Here is a 19347-nt window from a genome sequence, read left to right as displayed (position 1 = left end):
TAAGATGGCTAATCGTACACCTCCGAATGCCAAAAAACAACGGCTGCCCACTGTCGGGTCTCCTTTGGCACCACATCTCTGGTCTCTTTACCATAGGCCAGTACTTCTGGCTGCATCCAGGTCTCAGAGGTCACTACATGTCACAAGATTGTGACGTTAAGACGTGCAGCAACTTTATAACGTGCAGCAACTTTATAACGCACAGTAACTTCCGACGCCTGGGCACAGTAAGAAATCCCGGCCCACAGTGAAGACAAGGCTGTGGGAAGTGGGGCAGCTTCAGAGGTCAGTATTTGTGTGAACGTTTTTTTTTTTTTTTTTTTTGCAATCCCTGTTCTAACTTGCATACAAATTTGGTTTAAGAACAAACTTGTAACCCCAGGACTGCCTATATATGTTTATATGGGAGATTGTCATGTGTGCCAAATGTTAAGAAATTCAACTTATGAACCCAAAATCTCGCAGTAGTTTATATTCTACTCTACTCACCAACTGTTACACCGATGCCTCTACCCTGTGCCAGTCATTACACTGGCTACCCATCCACTCCAGAATCCAGTACAAAACTACTACCCTCATCCACAAAGCACTCCATGGCTCAGCACCACCCTACATCTCCTCCCTGGTATCAGTCTACCACCCTACCCATGCCCTCCGCTCCGCTAATGACCTCAGGTTAGCATCCTCAATAATCAGAACCTCCCACTCCCGTCTCCAAGACTTTACACGTGCTGCGCCGATTCTTTGGAATGCACTACCTAGGTTAATACGATTAATCCCCAATCCCCACAGTTTTAAGCGTGCCCTAAAAACTCATTTGTTCAGACTGGCCTACCGCCTCAATGCATTAACCTAACGATCCCTGTGTGGCCTATTTATAATAAAAAAAAAAAGGTTCCTCGCATCATGTTCTCATACACTTTATGCAGTATTAGCCCTCTGTGTCTGTACTGCTACATACTTAGGCAGTTAACTGGTTCATGCAGCTTTACATGAACACCTGAGCCTTACACTATAGCTGGTCCGAATAACTAAAGCAATTGTTACCATCCACCTCTCGTGTCTCCCCTTTTCCCCATAGTTTGTAAGCTTGCGAGCAGGGCCCTCACTCCTCCTGGTATGTATTGTGAACTGTATTTCTGTTATGCTGTAATGTCTATTGTATGTACAAGTCCCCTCTATAATTTGTAAAGCGCTGCGGAATATGTTGGCGCTATATAAATAAAAATTATTCTTATTATTATTCTTAAAGTGGGGCTGGTGAAGGTTCACAGGAGATATCCTTGCTGTAAAAGTATGTGCAACATCCAGGCAAAATTATTTAATGTAAAGCTGAATATAGAATAGATCATCTGCATTTTGTCCCAGGATAAGTTGGGTGCAGGAACCACCATGTATTAAATGAATAGACAAAGGATACCTGGCTCTGCTGGGTACGTCAGGCAGGTAGTGTATGCTCATAAAAATATATTTTAGACTAAATACAATGCTATAAAAGTACCATTTTTGGTCAGGTGATATAATCCTCCTTCCTTAACAGAATGTTCATTGCAGAACATATCCACAATGTGAACATATCTGTAGATTGAGCAGAATAACAATGTGTTTACCTAATGGGCAGATCTGACTATATATCATTCTTTCCTTTTATATACTGTTCCTTGTCATGACCCGACCATATATTTATAACTATAGAAGATACAACATTGAACAAACATCAGAGAGCTATTGATTGTAAAGGTGCAAAGCTTTTAAAACCATGCAGTAGGAGGGTCAAGCGCATGCTAGAAGCCGTCGAAGCTTTTACTTTTGAAAGGAAGGAAAAAGTAACACTATAAATTCCACTGCTTTTTCCAACATAAAAAATAACCATGGTATATTTGGAGTGAATTCACCCAGTGAATCGGGCTGCCTTAGATGTACTCTACAGGTTGTTGGCTAATAAAGCAATCTTGCTTGCAATCACTTTGCTCTCTTTCAGCATGATTTTAGTTAATTTCAGTACTTGCATATTTGTCTGCCAGAGATCAGTGGTTACAGTGAATGTTACAAACTGGCAAAACCAGAATTATCAGATCTTGACATTTTAAATATCTCTTCACCCCCACAATCAAGTATGTGATAAAGGGTTATTCGCATATGGTGGGAGCTCTGGAGCTGAACTTTCTCCACTTTGCGGCAAATACCCGCTATATTACATAGCCAACATCTGTTGCATCTGACCGCAGCTTTTAACAATATAAGTGCCGCTTTCAATCTTAGACAGTGGCGTTTAAAAGAAACGCATGCCACTTGCTCATGCGTACCAGCTTCCATCGGTACCCTCTGACAAAACGTGGGGCACCGATGGGCTACCATGACAGCCGGATGGGGTCTGCTGTAGGCCCCTGTCGAACCAATATTGGTCAATGTTATTCTCTGAAGCGCAGCTACGTGCTGAGCTTCAAAGTAGGCAGCGATCTTTCACTATACACTGCAGTGCCGTGGTATTGCAGTCTAATATGTGTGACAAGTCTGACATGTTCAAATTCCCCATGGGGACTAAAAAAATGAGTAAAAGAAAAAAGTTTAAAAGAAATAAACTCTATATATCTATCTCTATCTATCTATATATATATATATAATATATATATATATATCTCTAGCTATCTATCTATATCTAGCTATATCTCTATCTATATCTCTATCTATCTATATCTCTATCTTTTATATATATATATATATTGACAAAAATTTATATAACATTCCCAATCTCCCCCTCCCCCACACTTTTCCCACATTAAAAACAAAGAAAAAAAATTACACATTTTGGGTATGACTGCGTTTGTAAATGTGTATTCTTTCTAAATATGTAACATTACCATGAGCAGTAAACTCCATAACTAGATTAAAAATAAATGGCAATATTGCATTTTTTTGTCAGCCTTTCCTCCTCCCTAAAATAAATGCAGTAAAAACATATTTAAAATTCACACCCCAAATTGATATCAATAAGTCAGCTCGTGCAAAAAAAAACAAGCCATCAAACAGCTACCTCGACAGAAAAATAAAAATCTGTTGACTCTTGTAATATGACAACACAGAGCAGAAGTTTTTATTTTATTTTTTTGTTCACCCACCTCCACCTCATTGGAAAAAACTGACGTTTGGTATCGCTGTAACTATTTAACCTGTAGAATTATTATTCTGAGTCATTATTTACTGAAGAATCTACATTTATAAAGGCAAGACAAAAAAACATAGCGGAATTGCATTTTTTTTCTCTATCTTGCAATGTCACCACATTTGGAATGTTTATTTCCCGTTTTTCAGTAGATTATATGTTAAAATGCCAGGGGTTGTACATTTCGCACGCTGAACAATGTCTAAAAAGAATTCACAAGATTGTGGTAACTGGGAACCTCAATTTTTAAAGTGTTTGGGGTCATCACTACCTGTAAAGAAATTCATAACTTTTTCACATACCTGAGGAGCTCCTCCATTCTTCTTGGCATTATATTGGATTTTTAAGTTTTCTTTGCAAAAGTCCTTCTTGGAAAGAACCACATGTCAAATAAAACAATAGGTATCCTTTGTCTCTGTTAAGGGTCTGTGTAAAGATGAGCTTGTGATGCTTCACATTCTAATAGAGACTTAACAAAGATTTACTGCTACGTCCTATGCGTTAACCTTTTTTGTTTGTTTTTTTTTTAAATTTTTTTGAAAAGCACTCCCTAACATTTTTAATGTTGTTAATGTGTGTATGTGGATGCAATGTAGTGTTAACGTCCTCCCCTACCGCCGCTCTTTTGGTGTCCAGCGCCATTCTTCTGCTATTCTGAATTGTTACCTCTCTGCAGACTCCTCCAGGTCACGCAGAACCCCAGGTGATCCGAAAGGGACTTTGACAGTGTAAGCCTATGGAGCGTCAGAATGAAGCTCCATAGAATTTAATTATCACAGTGACTTCTGTGACTGTGTGAGTCGGCAGGTCTCATTTGCGATGATGTCACTGAGACGAGTAGAAGAACGGTGCTAGACAGCGGTAAGAGTGTAGTAACACACATTACAATACTGGCACATGCACACATAATTAAAGAAAATGTTACTGGGAGTTCTTTAAATTTGGATACCAGCATATATAGTTTTCACTGACGAACCAAATTTTGTCCTGGAATTACATAATGTATTATTGTGGATTTGCTGTCTTTCTTCAACTGTACCATTTTCTAATACCATATGCAAAAGAAAGGGCAGCCATGATGATTTAGGACAAACACTCAAAACTGTTTTGTCTTTGTTTAATAATTTTAAAACTTTTTAAAGGCATCTTAACACAGTATTACTCTTCCGTCATTGAAGCCCATAGTGCAGTTTGTTTCAAATGTGTTACTTAATAAAATTGACAAGTTGGGGTAACAGCCTAGCTGAATTCTGAAGTTGTTTTGTCTTTATTATAATATTGTACGGTGTTTGCTGTAAATGTGTAATTATTTTCTGGATGCAAGATGACTCATGGCATGTATTTAGTGTCGGTGTCTTTTATAGTCCTCAATCGAATTTGATGAATCCTATGCGTTCTCGGAAGACTATCTGCTAACTAGTCTTGGAAAAGTCAGTGTGAGTCAGGATACCAAAGTGGTGGGTGGCTTAATTGCCAGACTATCAAGAACATTGTATTTGTACACAGCAATTTGTGTATTTTTCACTTTACATTTTAAACACTATTTTGGCAATAGAAAAGTAATTCATGAGTATTGGAATGTTGAGCCTATCGTAAGCAAGGGCTAGAAACTGGTAAAATCGCATTTGTACTTGTTTTCTTTTCTATATAGTTCCTATCTGTATGTAATTGTAAAATGGTGCTTGCTAATACTATACAAATGTGTGCCATGTGTTTGTCTTCCATGAATCAAAATTCTGAAAATGTATGTAAAAAAAAAAATCCAATGGAAGAAAAATCTGTAAACGAACCCATCTGTTAAAGAACGGCATTGCTTTGTATCTACTAAATGGATCCAATTATTTTTCTGAATCCTACAACAATAATCCCTGTAGCTGACTTCTAAGTCTTCAAGTATACATTATGCTTTTTGATATTTGCCTAGTCTATTCGTTCTTTTTGGAAATGCCTTGTATATTTATGTATGATGTGCAGGCATGTGTACTGTAAAATTTTATTTTAAGGAATCTTACTACTGATCCTGGAATGTTGAAGGATATTTTGCTAAATGTACTTGAAATTTTGCAGGTTAGATCCTTGTATGGTGTTTTTATAAACATTTACAAAGCATTAACGCAATGCAGTTTGGCCAGTAGGAAAAATTTGCTAGGATTGTGTTGGCTTTAATATGTAATCGCCTCACTAAATGTTGTTTCTTTTTTTATTTTTCCAGCACTCAGGATACAGAGAAAAAAGCAATAGACCTTAACAATTCAAGTTTATCACTGGAAATGTTCATGGCCAAGCTGTGTTTACATCACCAAAAGCAGTTTATTCTTGTGTTGAACAATTTATGCACTGAAGAATCCATAATGAAATCTCAAAGTCGAAATGCCTCGGTTTCTAAGATTGAAAGTCATGATAATATAGACAACTACCATCATACCTGTTCTGATAGAAAAGCAGACCTTTCCCTCGTTGCGATAAACAAATCTTACTCAGAATCTTGTTTAAATTGCCAAGTTTCTATAAATACTCCAGCAAATCCACATGAGGACAACTATCACAGTGGAAAGTCGCATTGTTCTGGTTATCTTTCAAAGATGCCCATTTCCTCAGATTACGAAGAGGATCATGCTAATACATCTCATGCTACGGGCCAAACAATTATATATAGCCCTTCAGGTATTTCAACCGCAGAAGAAAAAAGGGAAACCGCTTTTGCAAAAATATCTGACGTCGGTCAGACTGTTTTCTCAGAACACTGCGTTCGCTCAAATAGTAACTCTGCATTAAACATGCTCAATGATTCCCCAGGGTCTGAACTTCCTACAAACCTCAAACAAATTGCAAATAAAGAAAACACACAATACATTACTCCTAAGCAAACACATTCTGACTGCTATGACTTTAAATTAAAGCAGGATAATTCTGCAAATACGGGAACAACAAAAAAGCTTGGAAACCATTACGAAAGCCTTTTTCAGGATTTTGCTGGCCATTCTGCTTCATCTATTAAAAAAATCAAGTTGCATGAAAATAAACTCTTAAATGGCATTAACTGTAAGAATAATGGAGTCTTGATGACAAATGATTGTGACAAACAATGTGATGTCGTTTACGTTAGTGAGCCTGTTACGACTGAATGCCACTTTGAAAATCACAAGTCTGTAGCGTGTCCTCGGAAAACTGCAAGAAAAAGTACCCGAGGATATTTGTTCAGTGGCGACTGCTGTGAATTGTCCACTGTTCGCACATTAGTGAGAAGCTCAAAAGGTGAGGACCGAGAAGACTCTGCATTACATACATCTGAAGCTTTAATTATTCATAATGGCTTGATTGAGACACTACCTTCCACGAATATTTTATCACTGATAAATGCTGAAGAGAAAATAATAGAAATAGAGACTTTTGAGCATAAACCACAGAATGATGAAATGTCTGAGACTACACTTAATTCTTCTAGCAGTGAAATAGAAAATTGTAATCAAAGTCTGAAAATGGCTAAAGAGCCAGTAGAGCATGTCCCTGATTCTTTGGTAGATGTGTTTTCACCTAAACAAAAGGAGCCTGAAAAAATACATGTTTTTAGTAACCACACTGAAATGGCGTTTAATGAACATGCTGATGAAATTCCAAAGATGAAACTGAATTCTGTAATAAATACAGATGCCAATTCTTTATCTGTGGATGATCTTGAAAAAAGTGTAGTTAAGTTGGCTACAGATCCAGATTTTGAGGTTTCCCATTCCATAAATTCTTGTAATCAAGAAGACATGGAAGTAATAGTTTCATTAAAAAATAATCATGTGCTTTCTGACAACACACCTCCTGAGTGTTCTCCACATAATACATTAATGGAAGAAGCTTCTTCTACATTACATTATAGTCATGCTAGTCTTTCCACCACACATCCATCTTCATTCCCAAATAGAACAGACAATAATCTCTCAAACGTCGGTTCTTCCAGTGATAATGATGCCAAGATTTTGCCTGAAGACTCTACAGAAGTTATTACTGATCCTGCTTTTTCTTCTGACCAACAGTTAGAGATGTCTTCAGATTATGTACCAAAAGAAAATTTTGAAAGTCAAATTTCTAAAACTTTACAAGATGATCTTGGTTCTGATATTATAATCAACCTGAATGGCCACGCTACCCAAGGTGTAGACAAAAAAAATGTAGAATTCATAAATGTAAAAAAATCAGAAAACATTAGAGATGGTCAAAGTGTTCATCTGAACGATTCTGTGACAATGAAGATAACTGAAATAGTGCCAGAGAATATAGTTAGTGGACAGCCTTTACTTGATGAATTGGAGTGCCCTACAAACGATGAGTTACGGCCTAATGAACATGTTCATAATTCTTTAAATAGATGTGCAACAATTGATGGAAATATTACTGTGAAACTAGAAGCAAATGGTTCAAAGGAAGATCTTAATCACTGTGATACTGTATCTTCAACTGAATTTAACAAAAATTATACTTTTAAGAAGCCCTTGAAAATCGAAGTCATTAATCAGGAAAGCAAGCTGGAGGATGATAGTCAGGGCAAAATTGACAATTCTTTAGTATACAGCAAAAAAACAAATCGGCATCTCACATCAACAAAGAGGCACAAAAAAACACCTGCCCCAACTGACAGATGTCTTAGGAGTCATGAAGCGTCTGTTGACCAAACTTTTCATAAAATTTCTTCCCTTCAAGTTGTAATATCCTATACTAAAGAGACAAACTCTGCACAGAGATCTGTGGAATTAAGAGCAGAAGATACATCACATGCCACTACCAATCTTTCCATTGTTGATGAGACCATTAATGATGAAAATTTTGCAATGTCTATAAATAGCCATTGTCAAGAGGGAAAACCATTACTTTATGAAAAGATCTTAAAAAATTGTTTGTCCCCCTTTAAGATATCTGAAAACTTCGAGATATGTTTTAAAACCGGTTCTGGTAAGCGGATGGTGTATTTTGCCAGAGAAAAAAATCACAATTGTCTGAAAATTGTGAAGACAGAATGCAAGTCCAATGCAACAAGCTTGAGACCTACTTGTCAGTTGAAATTTAAGAATTGTAAAAAAGAAATGATGGAAAACTCAAATTCCAGCTCTAAACCCAAGAGTAGCAGTAAGCATGCTACTGTAAAAGATAAAATCATGTACTGCAAATCTGGTGAACTAAAGGACTTGTCCACAGACAATAAAAAAATAGATGACAGTAATAACCAAATAAATAGACCCAAATTTTTAGACTGGTGTTCCGAAGAAGAAAATCAGGAGCGTATTTCTAGTTTTAACGAGAAGTACACAACTGTCCACAAAAACTGGATACCACTGGAAAGAGAAATGGCGAATGTGGTAAAGTCCAAAAATAAATCTGACAAATTAAAAGAGATTTGGAAAACAAAGAAAAGGGTTCGTAGACCCAAGAGTATTCAAGATGCACAGAAATGTTCTCCAATGCAAAGGTTGTTTATGAATTCTTTTCAATTATCAGATATTTGTGGGTGGTTTATGGAAACCACAGAAACCAAGTCTTTAGTGATTGTGAAGAAATTAAACACTCGTCTTCCTGAGGAACATCAGCTGCCAATGATTCCATCACCGAAGTATCCAACCCAAAGTTTGTATCCTCACATTTTGCAAGCTCAACGCTTAAAAAAACATCTGAAGAAATTTGCTACAGTTTGTCCAGCACGTAATGACCCTAAAACTAAGAATTCATTGAATAAATTGATTGCGGACAGCAGTATACCACTTGATCAGGTTTCTAAAGATACTGTAAAAGGACCTAATGGTCAAAAGCAAGAACATGATGAAGCTAAAAAGACAGGTCCTGTTGATCTTATACCAAAATGCAACAAATTGAAGGAAAATTTAAAAAATAAGTCTTGTACAATGAATAAAAGCAATTTGTGTGTGATAAATACAAAAAAGGTGGGTAATGCGGAAAACAGAAAAGAGAGATCCACTTCAGAATCGAGCCTGCAAAATGTTCCAAGCTCCAAGAAACTGAAAAATCAAAAAAATAGAAGGCATTCCAAAAATGACTCCTTGATCGAATCTATTCCACAGCCGAATAAAAAAAGAAAAATTGAAGCAAAGCAGGGACTTCTTAAAAACAGACTTCATGGCAACAAAAATGTATCTCCAAAAATAAAAGTCAGTAAAATAAGTAAAACTGACATTACTTCCAATTCACGGGCTCCAAAGAAACAAGTGGGAAGGGCTGGTGTCTTTAAGAAAAGTTTAAGGAATGGAAAAGCAAAAACTCCAATGCGAAAACAATCCCTTAAATCACAATTTGTTCAAAGGCGTATGACAAGATCAGCTAAGCTAAGACAAGTTTCCCCAAATTTTTCAAATTCCACTAAAATCACTAGTTTGTCATCTTCACATAGGATAAAAATACGTAAATTATGCACTGTGTCTGCAAAAAACAAAAGAAGTGTAGCACCCCAGGTGAGGCAGCGCAAACAAAGGTCACAGCTGGAGCCTTCCACTCACAAAAGACGATCACTTGAATTAAAATGACAAACTAGAATTTAACTGTGTACCATTTGTACATTTAATTATTTTTTTTGCATTAATTGGAAACTTTTTATATAAGCTGTAGCAACCCCTTAAAATCTTCCAGATTATGTAGGCATTGTGAGGCTTGGATTGTAAGGAAGTTAGCTTTTAGTTTCTTTCCCTCTGGTGCTCAAGATGTAACTTATTTTTCTATTTTGGGTTTTTATTCTTTTTAACCTTGAATGTTAAAAGTACAGTGCCTTATTTATCTTTATTATTTTAAAAGCCCTTCCACATGATGAGCCTTGCATATTATACTTGACGCACAAGCACTTGTACCGGTTTAAAAAAAAAAAAAAATCAGGCACACAATGTTTGCTTTTTAGTGGTTTTTTTTTCCCGTTTGTACATAAAAAAAAACTGCAATAACTTGATATGTTCGGCTGATTAAAGAGTAAATGTGCATCCATTTTTTTTTCTTCTAAATTACGGTAACCAAAAATCAATGAAAATGGAGACAACTTTTTTTATGGCTTAATCATTGGATAAAGAAACATATTTGGGATAGGAAAGTATAGCAAAGGTATCGGCTCCCTTTACTCAACGTTATTTCACATGTGAAATAATTCTAGTGGCTGTTTGTATGCTTCATTTAGTTGTTTAGTACATTTACGTTTTCCAATAGGTTTTCTTTAAAATACAGATGTCTTTTTTGAAACAGGTTTGTCAGGTCAATAATTCTGATCGTATGTTTTAAGTCGCTAGTATTCTATTTATATTACACTTGACTTGCACTCACTTGAATTTAATTGAATTTGCACATTTATGAACTTATAACTGAAAATCTGTCAGCATTAATTTTGAAAAAAAAAAGGTATAGACCCTTTGAGCACACATTTTAGCATCCAGCAGCTTATCAGGAAACGTGGATTTTATAATACCGTTTTTTTTTAATGACTTTGTAAACATTAAGTACAGTAATGGCTTTTTTATTATGGGTAAAAAAAGGCTGTAGTTGGTAAATCCAACAGACTCTACTGAAATGTTTTTGTAAAGAAAAATTGTTTTCTTATTGTGGATTTACTATGCCTGGCAAATCTTGACTGCAGGTAAGGCACATGCAATACTATAAACTAAAGTGACACTTAGCGCATGGTGAACTGCAGACTGTTTGCACTGGCGTTTTAAAACTTTATTTTTGTTTGGAGAGCCTTACTTTTTTACGCTCCTTAGACAAACAGTGGTCAGGCGTGCCCACGCCCTTTTGATAAAATGAAGCCATAAAGAAAATGTAACATTCAGAAACAGTTGTATTGACTCTTAAAACTATGCTCTGTTCTTCATCCATTCGTAACCTGCTAGTCTTAGGCAGTTCTAACATTTTATATTCTGCCACATTTTTACAAAATGTCTCGAAGTGGCTTAGTTCTGCTTGAGAACATCAGGCAATTTTGCCCGTTTTGAAAACTAGAGGTTTTATGATTTATTTTTTTATAGACTGCAGCTATGTATCTGGTAATGCTTTTGCAGCACTTAAACTGCTAAATGTTTTATCATTTTTTTGTAGGGGAGCAGTTTATAATCATTGCAATACTTTTGGCTCCAGAAAGCGCTGTGTAGCCATTTAATAAAGTGCTGCCAAGTGTCTCTCCTTTTTGTTACTACAGTTCCATTAGCAAAAGAGATGAGAATTGTAAAAGGAACACAACACAAAATGTTGACTCTCTTAGACAATTGCACACTTCAAATCCATTATCTCAATGCAAAATTCTGTGTTAACTTACCTCGGTAGTGTTTTCTAACACATCTTACATTGAATTTCTTTAAGCATTAATTCTTTAGTTTGTCCTTCTGGTCAATATAGGATAAACAGTGTAGATAAACCCGTGCAGTAATTAATTGTATATTACACTGAAATGCTAGCATGTAAAGGGTGAATGAATGGTTTAGGTTAAATGTATTAAAGAAACTTTTATTAGATCTTTTTACTTTACAGAAACTTTGCATTTACACTAACATTTATGTGTAAACATGCTGCCAATCACCCGGAGCATAATAAAATTAATCGTGCTGCCAAGAACTATCACAACCTGTGTGCACTGAATGATCTAGTACAGATGACTACGTGCTGTTACTGTGGTGTTCAAGAGGTTTCCACTACTTTTACATTGATGGTTTATCTTCAAAGTAGGTCATCAGTCTTATTGGCCTGTGTCCAACAACCAGCACCCCTGCCAAACAGCTGTTATTGGTGTTGATGGCCGCCAGCCGGAACTACTCGCTTGCAAAGCTGGCAGTGTACTACACATCCGTCCTCTATTGATTTGAATAGCAGGTGGTTGTGCAGTACCAAGCCTCGGCCGACTGATAACAGCTGATCGGCTGGGGTGTAGGACCCCTGCCAAACATACATTTTTGACCTATCCTAAGGATAGGCCATGAATGTAAAAGTAGTGGACAACCTCTAAGTGACCGCTAATAGGAAAAGATTTACTGTTTAGTGGTCGTTTAGTGCTGCTGGTCGGGCAGTGTTAATGGCCCTTAGATAAAAGACAAGGACACATCCAGTTTACCAGCTATATTCTCACGATTTCCTTGATTTTCTATATATTCGCCGTTGCTTTTCATGATTCACCATAGTACTTGATTCCCACATGATGAGATTGAAGTACTTGAGTGATGTACTACACCATATTACTCAGTCTTTATGCGTGGTTTTTCTGTGTTTGTTTTATCTGACAATAGGGTTTAACGGTTAATGGTATCGCAAGATACACTATTTTGTGCAAATACTCTTCTATGCTCACGTAGAAAACTGTGCTAATTTATTCACAACCAATTCTGTATAGTATGACAATAATGTGTTCTGTATTGATTATGGCAGTACATGCCTTCGATTGCACATCGTCAACTTGTGTGTTTTTATCTGTTATGTTAATGGAAAACATGCTATGTACAGAGCCATCTCTAAGAAAAGGTTCAGGGATATTGAGCTGTTAAAATATTTTTGTATTGCAGTGTCATTTTAGTAGGCGTGGGTTTTAGATGTTTTTTAACACGACTGTACAGATACTGTGAAAATATGTTAAGGTTTTATCGACTTCTGATTCGGGGTATTTAAAATATGTTGTAGTAGAAGTAAATTAAGTCTGGTGTACTCTGTATTTATATATAAATCAATTGATATATTTGTTGAAGCTTTTCCTTGCTTTGATTTACTATAAAGATTTTTTTTCAACACCAAGTTGACTTGACCTCTTTCTGAAAATGCATTGCTAAAGGAATTTTTGTTTGTTAAAATGTTTTTCATTTGCAGATACACATTTTGAGCTTGTAATAAAATCCACATACTATGGTTTTGTTTGCTCTTTGTATAACTCAAAGTACCAATGATTGCTACTCCTAAATATGTGGTTAAATTGGCTTTTGGCTGCTACTAGGAAATCTGCTTTTAGGTTTCCTTTTTTAGGTGAAGAAACCTTTTATGAAGAGGACTCCTTTTAATAGTTGGTAATTGGCACTCTGTTAGCAAAGAATGTTTGACAATACTTGGGCTACTTGAGTAGCGCAGCCATCAGTATCTATGGTCTCAGTGATCTTTTTTCTAAAACTCGCTGATCTATTGTATAAAAAATAAAGACACTTCCATGTTACAAATTGTCCAGACACAGAAGCTATTTTAAAGTTGGATTCAACTTGCTTCACAAAACAGCACAAACTAGCTCTAAGTGCAAGAGAAGATTGGGAGTTGTCATTTTCAAGTTTCATCAGTCCTGACAAAACGGCTGAGCAGCGACTCTGGGATATGTGACTTCAATTCAGTGTTTAAAAGAAGCTCAGGGTATAGAGGAAAAAAATATTGGCGACAGAAAAACTGCTATTTAATTAAGATTAGAAATATTACGGACCGATGACCAAATTTGAGGGTTTTACAGATCAGTTTTGTTCACTTGGATTAAAAAAAAGACAGTCTTACTTTTAAAATCTAAATTTTTTCAAGAGCTTGTATGTTATCACTGCCTCAACTCACTAGCGCTACAGGGGCATGTAAAAGTTTAAGCATCCCTGGTCAAAATTACTGTTATTGTGAACTGTTAAGGAAGATGAAATGACCTTTAAAAAAAGGCTAAAGTTAAAGATGATGCATTTCCTTTTGTATTTTAGGCAAAATATATATTTTTTTTCACATTTAAAAAATTGCAAAAAGGAAAATTTGCTGACACAAACATTTGGGCACCCTGCATTAGTAGCACCCTCTTGTGAAAGTGTTACAGCTTGTTAATGCTTTTTGTGGCCAGCCAAGCCTTCAATTCTTGTTTGAGGGATTTTCATTCATTCTTCCTTGCAAAATTCATACATGCACTGTATGTACAACCATGTTGGAGGATTTGCTGCTAATGGCACCTCAGTGCAGGAGACACATGATGTAGTAGTGCTTATGGAGAGCAAAGTCCAATCCTCAGCACTGAAAGGAGGATATCTGCACTGAATATTTTGTGGAGAACAAGCAAACTCTTAAAATGTCACCACTACAAGAGTTCATATTTTCAATGTACTGTATATTAACAGAATCCCAAAAAGCCTAACAAGTAGACTAAGGAGTAAGCATATGAAAGATCAAGAAAACTGTCTGTCAAAGGATCATTTGGCTGGCATATCATGTATGGGGGAACTTTCCAGAGGAAGCATACTGAACCTTATCTTTTTACAATTAACATATAATGCTACTTAATTCTGCCTTATTCAGACTACTAGTCAAACAGGGATTTCATGAAAACACCTCTATTATCCGTCCTAGCTTAATCAGCAAAGTTAATAATCTTTATATAGCGCCAACATATTCTGCAGCGCTTTACAGTTTAAGGGTATGTGCACATGTCAGGATTTCTTGCAGAAATTTTCCTGACAAAAACCGGACATTTCTGCCAGAAATCCGCATGTGATTTTACCGCATTTTTCATGCGTTTTTTATGCGTTTTTGGTGCGTTTTTTCCCAAATGCATAGAATTGCGGGGAAAACGCAGAAAATCCGCAAAAATAATAAACATGCTCATTTTTTTACCGCAATGCATTTTTTTCGTGGAAAAAAACGCATCCATGTGCAAAAAACATGCAGAATGCATTCTAAATGATAGAATGCATAATGTATGCGTTTTTAATGAGTTTTTATAGCGTTTTTAGCACGAAAAAACGAGAAAAAACCTGAACGTGTGCACATAGCCTAACAGTTTCAAACACAACAGTCATAGGTAACAATGTTAATACAATAAAGCAAAATAAGATGACCCTGCTCGTGAGAGCTTACAATCTACAATGAGGTGGGGGAGATACAAAGTACAGGTGTGTATTTACAATGATGGTCCAGCCATCTTCAAGGGTGTGGGGGGGTAGATGGAGATGGTGAATGGGCTACATACACAAACATGTAATGACTTTGATTAGTTAACATGGTAGGCCGCTCTGAACAAATGTGTTTTGATCGAGCGCCTAAAACTATGCAAGTTGTGGATGGTCCTAATATCTTGGGGTAGAGCATTCCAGAGGATTGGCGCAGCGCGGGAGAAGTCTTTGGAGTCGGGAGTGGGAGGTACAGATTAGTGCAGAGGTTAGCCGAAAGTCATTTGCAGAGCACAGCGGTCGGCTAGGCTGATAGACCGAAATGAGGGAGGAGATGTATGGGGGTGCCGCACTGTGGAGAGCTTTGTGGGTGAGAACAAGTACTTTGAATTGTATCCTGTAATGAATGGGCAGCCAGTGTAATGACTGGCGAAGAGTGGATGCATCTGAGTAACGATTAGCCAGATGGACAACCCTGGCTGTCGCATTAAGTATGGACTGGAGAGGGGAAAGTTGAGTGAGGGGGAGGCCAATTAATAGTGTTGCAGTAGTCCAGGCGGGAGTGGATCAGGGTGAAAGTGAGGGGTTTTTGTTGTCACCATGGTGAGAAAAGGACGGATTTTAGAGATGTTCTTTAGGTGTAAGCGTCACGAGCGGGCAAGAGATTGTAGGATGTGAAGGAGAGATCGGAGTCAAACACCCAGACAGCGTGCCTGCTGCCGGGGTGTTTATGGTGCCACCCACGGAGAAGGAAATGTCAGATTTAGGGAGGTTGGTAGAAGGCGGGAGCAGAAGTTCAGTTTTGGAGAGGTTGAGTTTCAGATAGAGAGCGGACATGATGTTGCAGACTGCAGTCAGTGGCGTTCTGTAGTACAAGGGGGGTAAGGTCAGGGGATGACGTGTATAGTTGTCATCAGCATAAAGATGGTACTGAAAGCCAAATCTGCTGATTGGGGCTGTGTAGAGGGAGAAGAGAAGGGGGCCAAGGACTGAGCCCTAAGGTAGCCCAATAGTGAGAGGAAGAGGAGATGAAGTGGAGCCAGAGAACAGAACACTGAAGGAGCGGTCAGAAAGGTAGGAGAACCAGGAGAGCAGTGTCCTTAATGCTTAGTGACTGGAGCCCAGAGAGTAGGAGAGGGTGGTCAACAGTGTCGAAAGCTGCAGAAAGGTCGAGGAGAATGAGCAGAGAGGTCACCGTTACATTTTGCTGTCAGGTCATTGGTCACCTTGATGAGTGCAGTTTCTGTTGAATGTAGGGGGCGGAAACCGGACTGTGAAGGGTCTAAGAGGGAATGAGTGGAGAGGTAACGGGTAAGGCGGGAGTAGAGTTTTTTTTTTTTAACTGTTCGCGTAAATACTAACCATAAGGATTTTTGTTGTTGGTTGAAAATGCTAACACTCACATTAAGGCCATGTGCACACGTTCAGTATTTTTCACGTTTTTTTCGCTATAAAAACGCGAAAAAAATGCTTACATATGCCTCCTATTATTTAAAGTGTATTCCGCATTTCTAGTGCAAATGTTGCATTTTTTTCCGCGAAAAAATCGCATTGCGGAAAAAAAAGCAACATGTTCATTAAATTTGCGGAATTGCGGGGATTCCGCACACCTAGGAATGCATTGATCTGCTTACTTTCCGCATGGGGCTGTGCACACCATGCGGGAAGTAAGCAGATTATGTGCGATTGGTACCCAGGGTGGAGGAGAGGAGACTCTCCTCCACGGACTGGGCACCATATAATAGGTAAAAAAAAAGTAATTAAAATAAAAAATAGTCATATACTCACCCTCTGATGGCCCCAGAGTCTAACCGCCTCTCATCGGTGCACGCTGCCGCTCCTGTTCCTATAGATGCTCTGTGTGAAGGACCTGCGATGACGTCGCCGTCTTGTGATTGGTCACGTGACCGCGACATCATCGAAGGTCCTGCACACACACACACCATCTATAGGAACGGACGCCGCTGAGATCGGCTGTTTGCAGGTAAGTATAACCATTTTTTTTATTATTTTTAAACATTCTATTACTATAGATGCTGCTTAGGCAGCATCTGTAGTAAAAAGTTGGTCACACTTGTCAAACACTATGACAAGTGTCACCAACCTGTCAGTTTTCCAAGCGATGCTACAGATCGCTTGGAAAACGTAAGCATTCTGCAAGCTCGTTTCGCTTGCAAAATGCTAAAAAAAAAAAATGCGGATTTCTTGCAGAAAATTTCCGGTTTTCCTCAGGAAATTTCTGCAAGAAATCCTGACGTGTGCACATACTATAAAGACTTTTAAGAAGATTTTCTAAAGACTCCATTCAGGAACCTGATATCTCTAGAAAGCTGTATTGATATAGAATTAAACTCCGCAAATACAAAGGCGATTAGACTACTCCAGTGTATTCTAGACTAACACAATGGAGGAAGCCAATTGTCCTTAGTTGCATATCAAATCATTGAAATCTGTACCCTTAAAAACAAAAAAAGTCAAGGGAATTCAGAAAGTTGCATGACCTTCCTGTACATGGACAATTTTTTTGTACTACTTCCAAAAGTCAGCCTTATTTTTAATCAACATAGATGTACGAGGGCTTATTTATTGCAAGACTAGTTGAGTTTTGAATTACTGGAATATAACCAGGATATGTGCTAAATACAGCTGAGAAAAATAATGGGCTGCTGAGCATCTATCTGTCAAGATGAGTAGACTCTCTAGGTTGGTTCGAGTGAGAGAAAATGTCTTCAACATTGGCAAGCTCAACCTCAATTTCCCCGACTCAGACTTCAGACACCCTCATGCATGTCATACATTTACTGTAGTAAAATGGTAACATCAGGCTTTTAATCACTATTCTGATACAATAATCAAGCTCTTTAGATAAAACAATAGATTTAATGGAATGCAACTTTAGAACACACTTTTTAATTGTAAATATGCAATACATGTTTTTCTAACAGAACATTTGCGCAGTCTTTGAATTTGATCTGAGAAATTGTATCGCCTCCATCAGATCCTCCTTCATAGATGACCTGACATCTGATCTAATTATTAAACGGAAGACCATAATTTGGCTCAACCAGCGTTAAACTATGAACCCTACCCATCAGAATGTAAACCGTTCAAGCTGGTGAAGGTGAAGTAATGGTGAGATGAGTGTTTGCTTGGTACCCCCATATGAATTTCTGGTTAAATGTTTGGGGCTCACCTAAGCATTGTGGCTGGTGGCCATTCCACATGGGTCATATTTATTGTATTCAGTATTATTAGTTCCTTTTGCCTTCACAGTTCCAGATCTTAATTGTGCTTGTAAGACCATGTCAATACCTTCATCTAATTTACAGCAACTGTGAGAAGCGATCCCTTCTGCACGGACAAATATTCCTGCAGAATTTACTATTCTATGGAATCTAAGCTATGACAAACCGTTCATGTTCTAAAATCCAATGGATCCCAGAAATCTGACACATTTGTGTCTATAAAGTGGCCATTCAGTGTATATTGTCAATGTATACAGATACCCGATAAATGGAAGCAGCCAATGAGTTAACATGGAAATCGTGCATTCAAAAGAAACGTGTCATCAGAAAATTACTACTTAACGGGGGTCTTCAAGTCTAGCAGATTGGAATTTTTTTTAATTTCATGTGGAAAATATCTACAAAATAATTTGGCTTTATTCGCAATATTAAGTTATTGCACCCACCTTTTATAGGGAATGATCTCCGGCACGCGCTCGGTTCTTGGACTGTCCAATGCACAATGAAGCATTCCGTCCGTCTTCTGTGCTGTCATGGATCCCTACTCTGTGGTGTCACTAATTCATCATGTGTCCGCTCTCAGCACGTGACTTGGGGTTGCGCCTGCAAGGGTTAATCTCCCCACTCTGTCCAGCATTCAACCTCTGTCCTATGCTGTAATGGGAGCATAAATCACACACTGACCCAGGCCACACACCCGCTCATACACACTGCCACCACTCACCAAATACACAGGCGATGAGTCCCAGGAATATTAATAATAATATTGCCTGTCACAAGTCTCACACACCTTAGGTTATGGATTCTTTTAGAACATTCAAGGTTCAACTTGTTAAAGTTTTATACTTTAATACAAAAAATTCAATGCTTACAGGGTAGTGTAGCATCGGGTCCTTTCGTCAAACTCAATTTGACAGGTGGGCCCGCCCCTATCAAAGTGTGTAACCCCTCCCCTGTCAGCCAGCTGTCCCTGTGTCTGACTGATTTCCCCTTTTGATATAGTTCGATATTGTTAATTTGATCCTGTGATTATTATCCCAGTATTTGTTTTTATATTAGATTTTCATCTGTAGCTGTTTGTGAGATTGCATATTGCATTCTGTAA

At 37.7% G+C, this 19347-nt stretch overlaps 1 protein-coding gene across 2 annotated transcripts in view; it reads left to right on the top strand.

Moving 5' to 3' along the window:
* Positions 1-13015, top strand: part of LCOR (ligand dependent nuclear receptor corepressor) — a 119319-nt gene extending 106304 nt beyond the window's left edge. For both annotated transcript variants that reach the window (XM_069754046.1, XM_069754047.1), the window contains exon 7: positions 5376-13015. In XM_069754046.1, coding sequence (XP_069610147.1) covers positions 5376-9681 — 4306 coding nt within the window. In that variant the 3' untranslated portion in view covers positions 9682-13015. The remainder of the gene's footprint in view (positions 1-5375) is intronic.
* Positions 13016-19347: the final 6332 nt, after the last annotated feature.

Source organism: Ranitomeya imitator, chromosome 2, assembly GCF_032444005.1.
Source record: "Ranitomeya imitator isolate aRanImi1 chromosome 2, aRanImi1.pri, whole genome shotgun sequence".
Classification (NCBI taxonomy): domain Eukaryota; kingdom Metazoa; phylum Chordata; class Amphibia; order Anura; family Dendrobatidae; genus Ranitomeya; species Ranitomeya imitator.
This window is presented reverse-complemented; position numbering and strand designations above follow the sequence as displayed.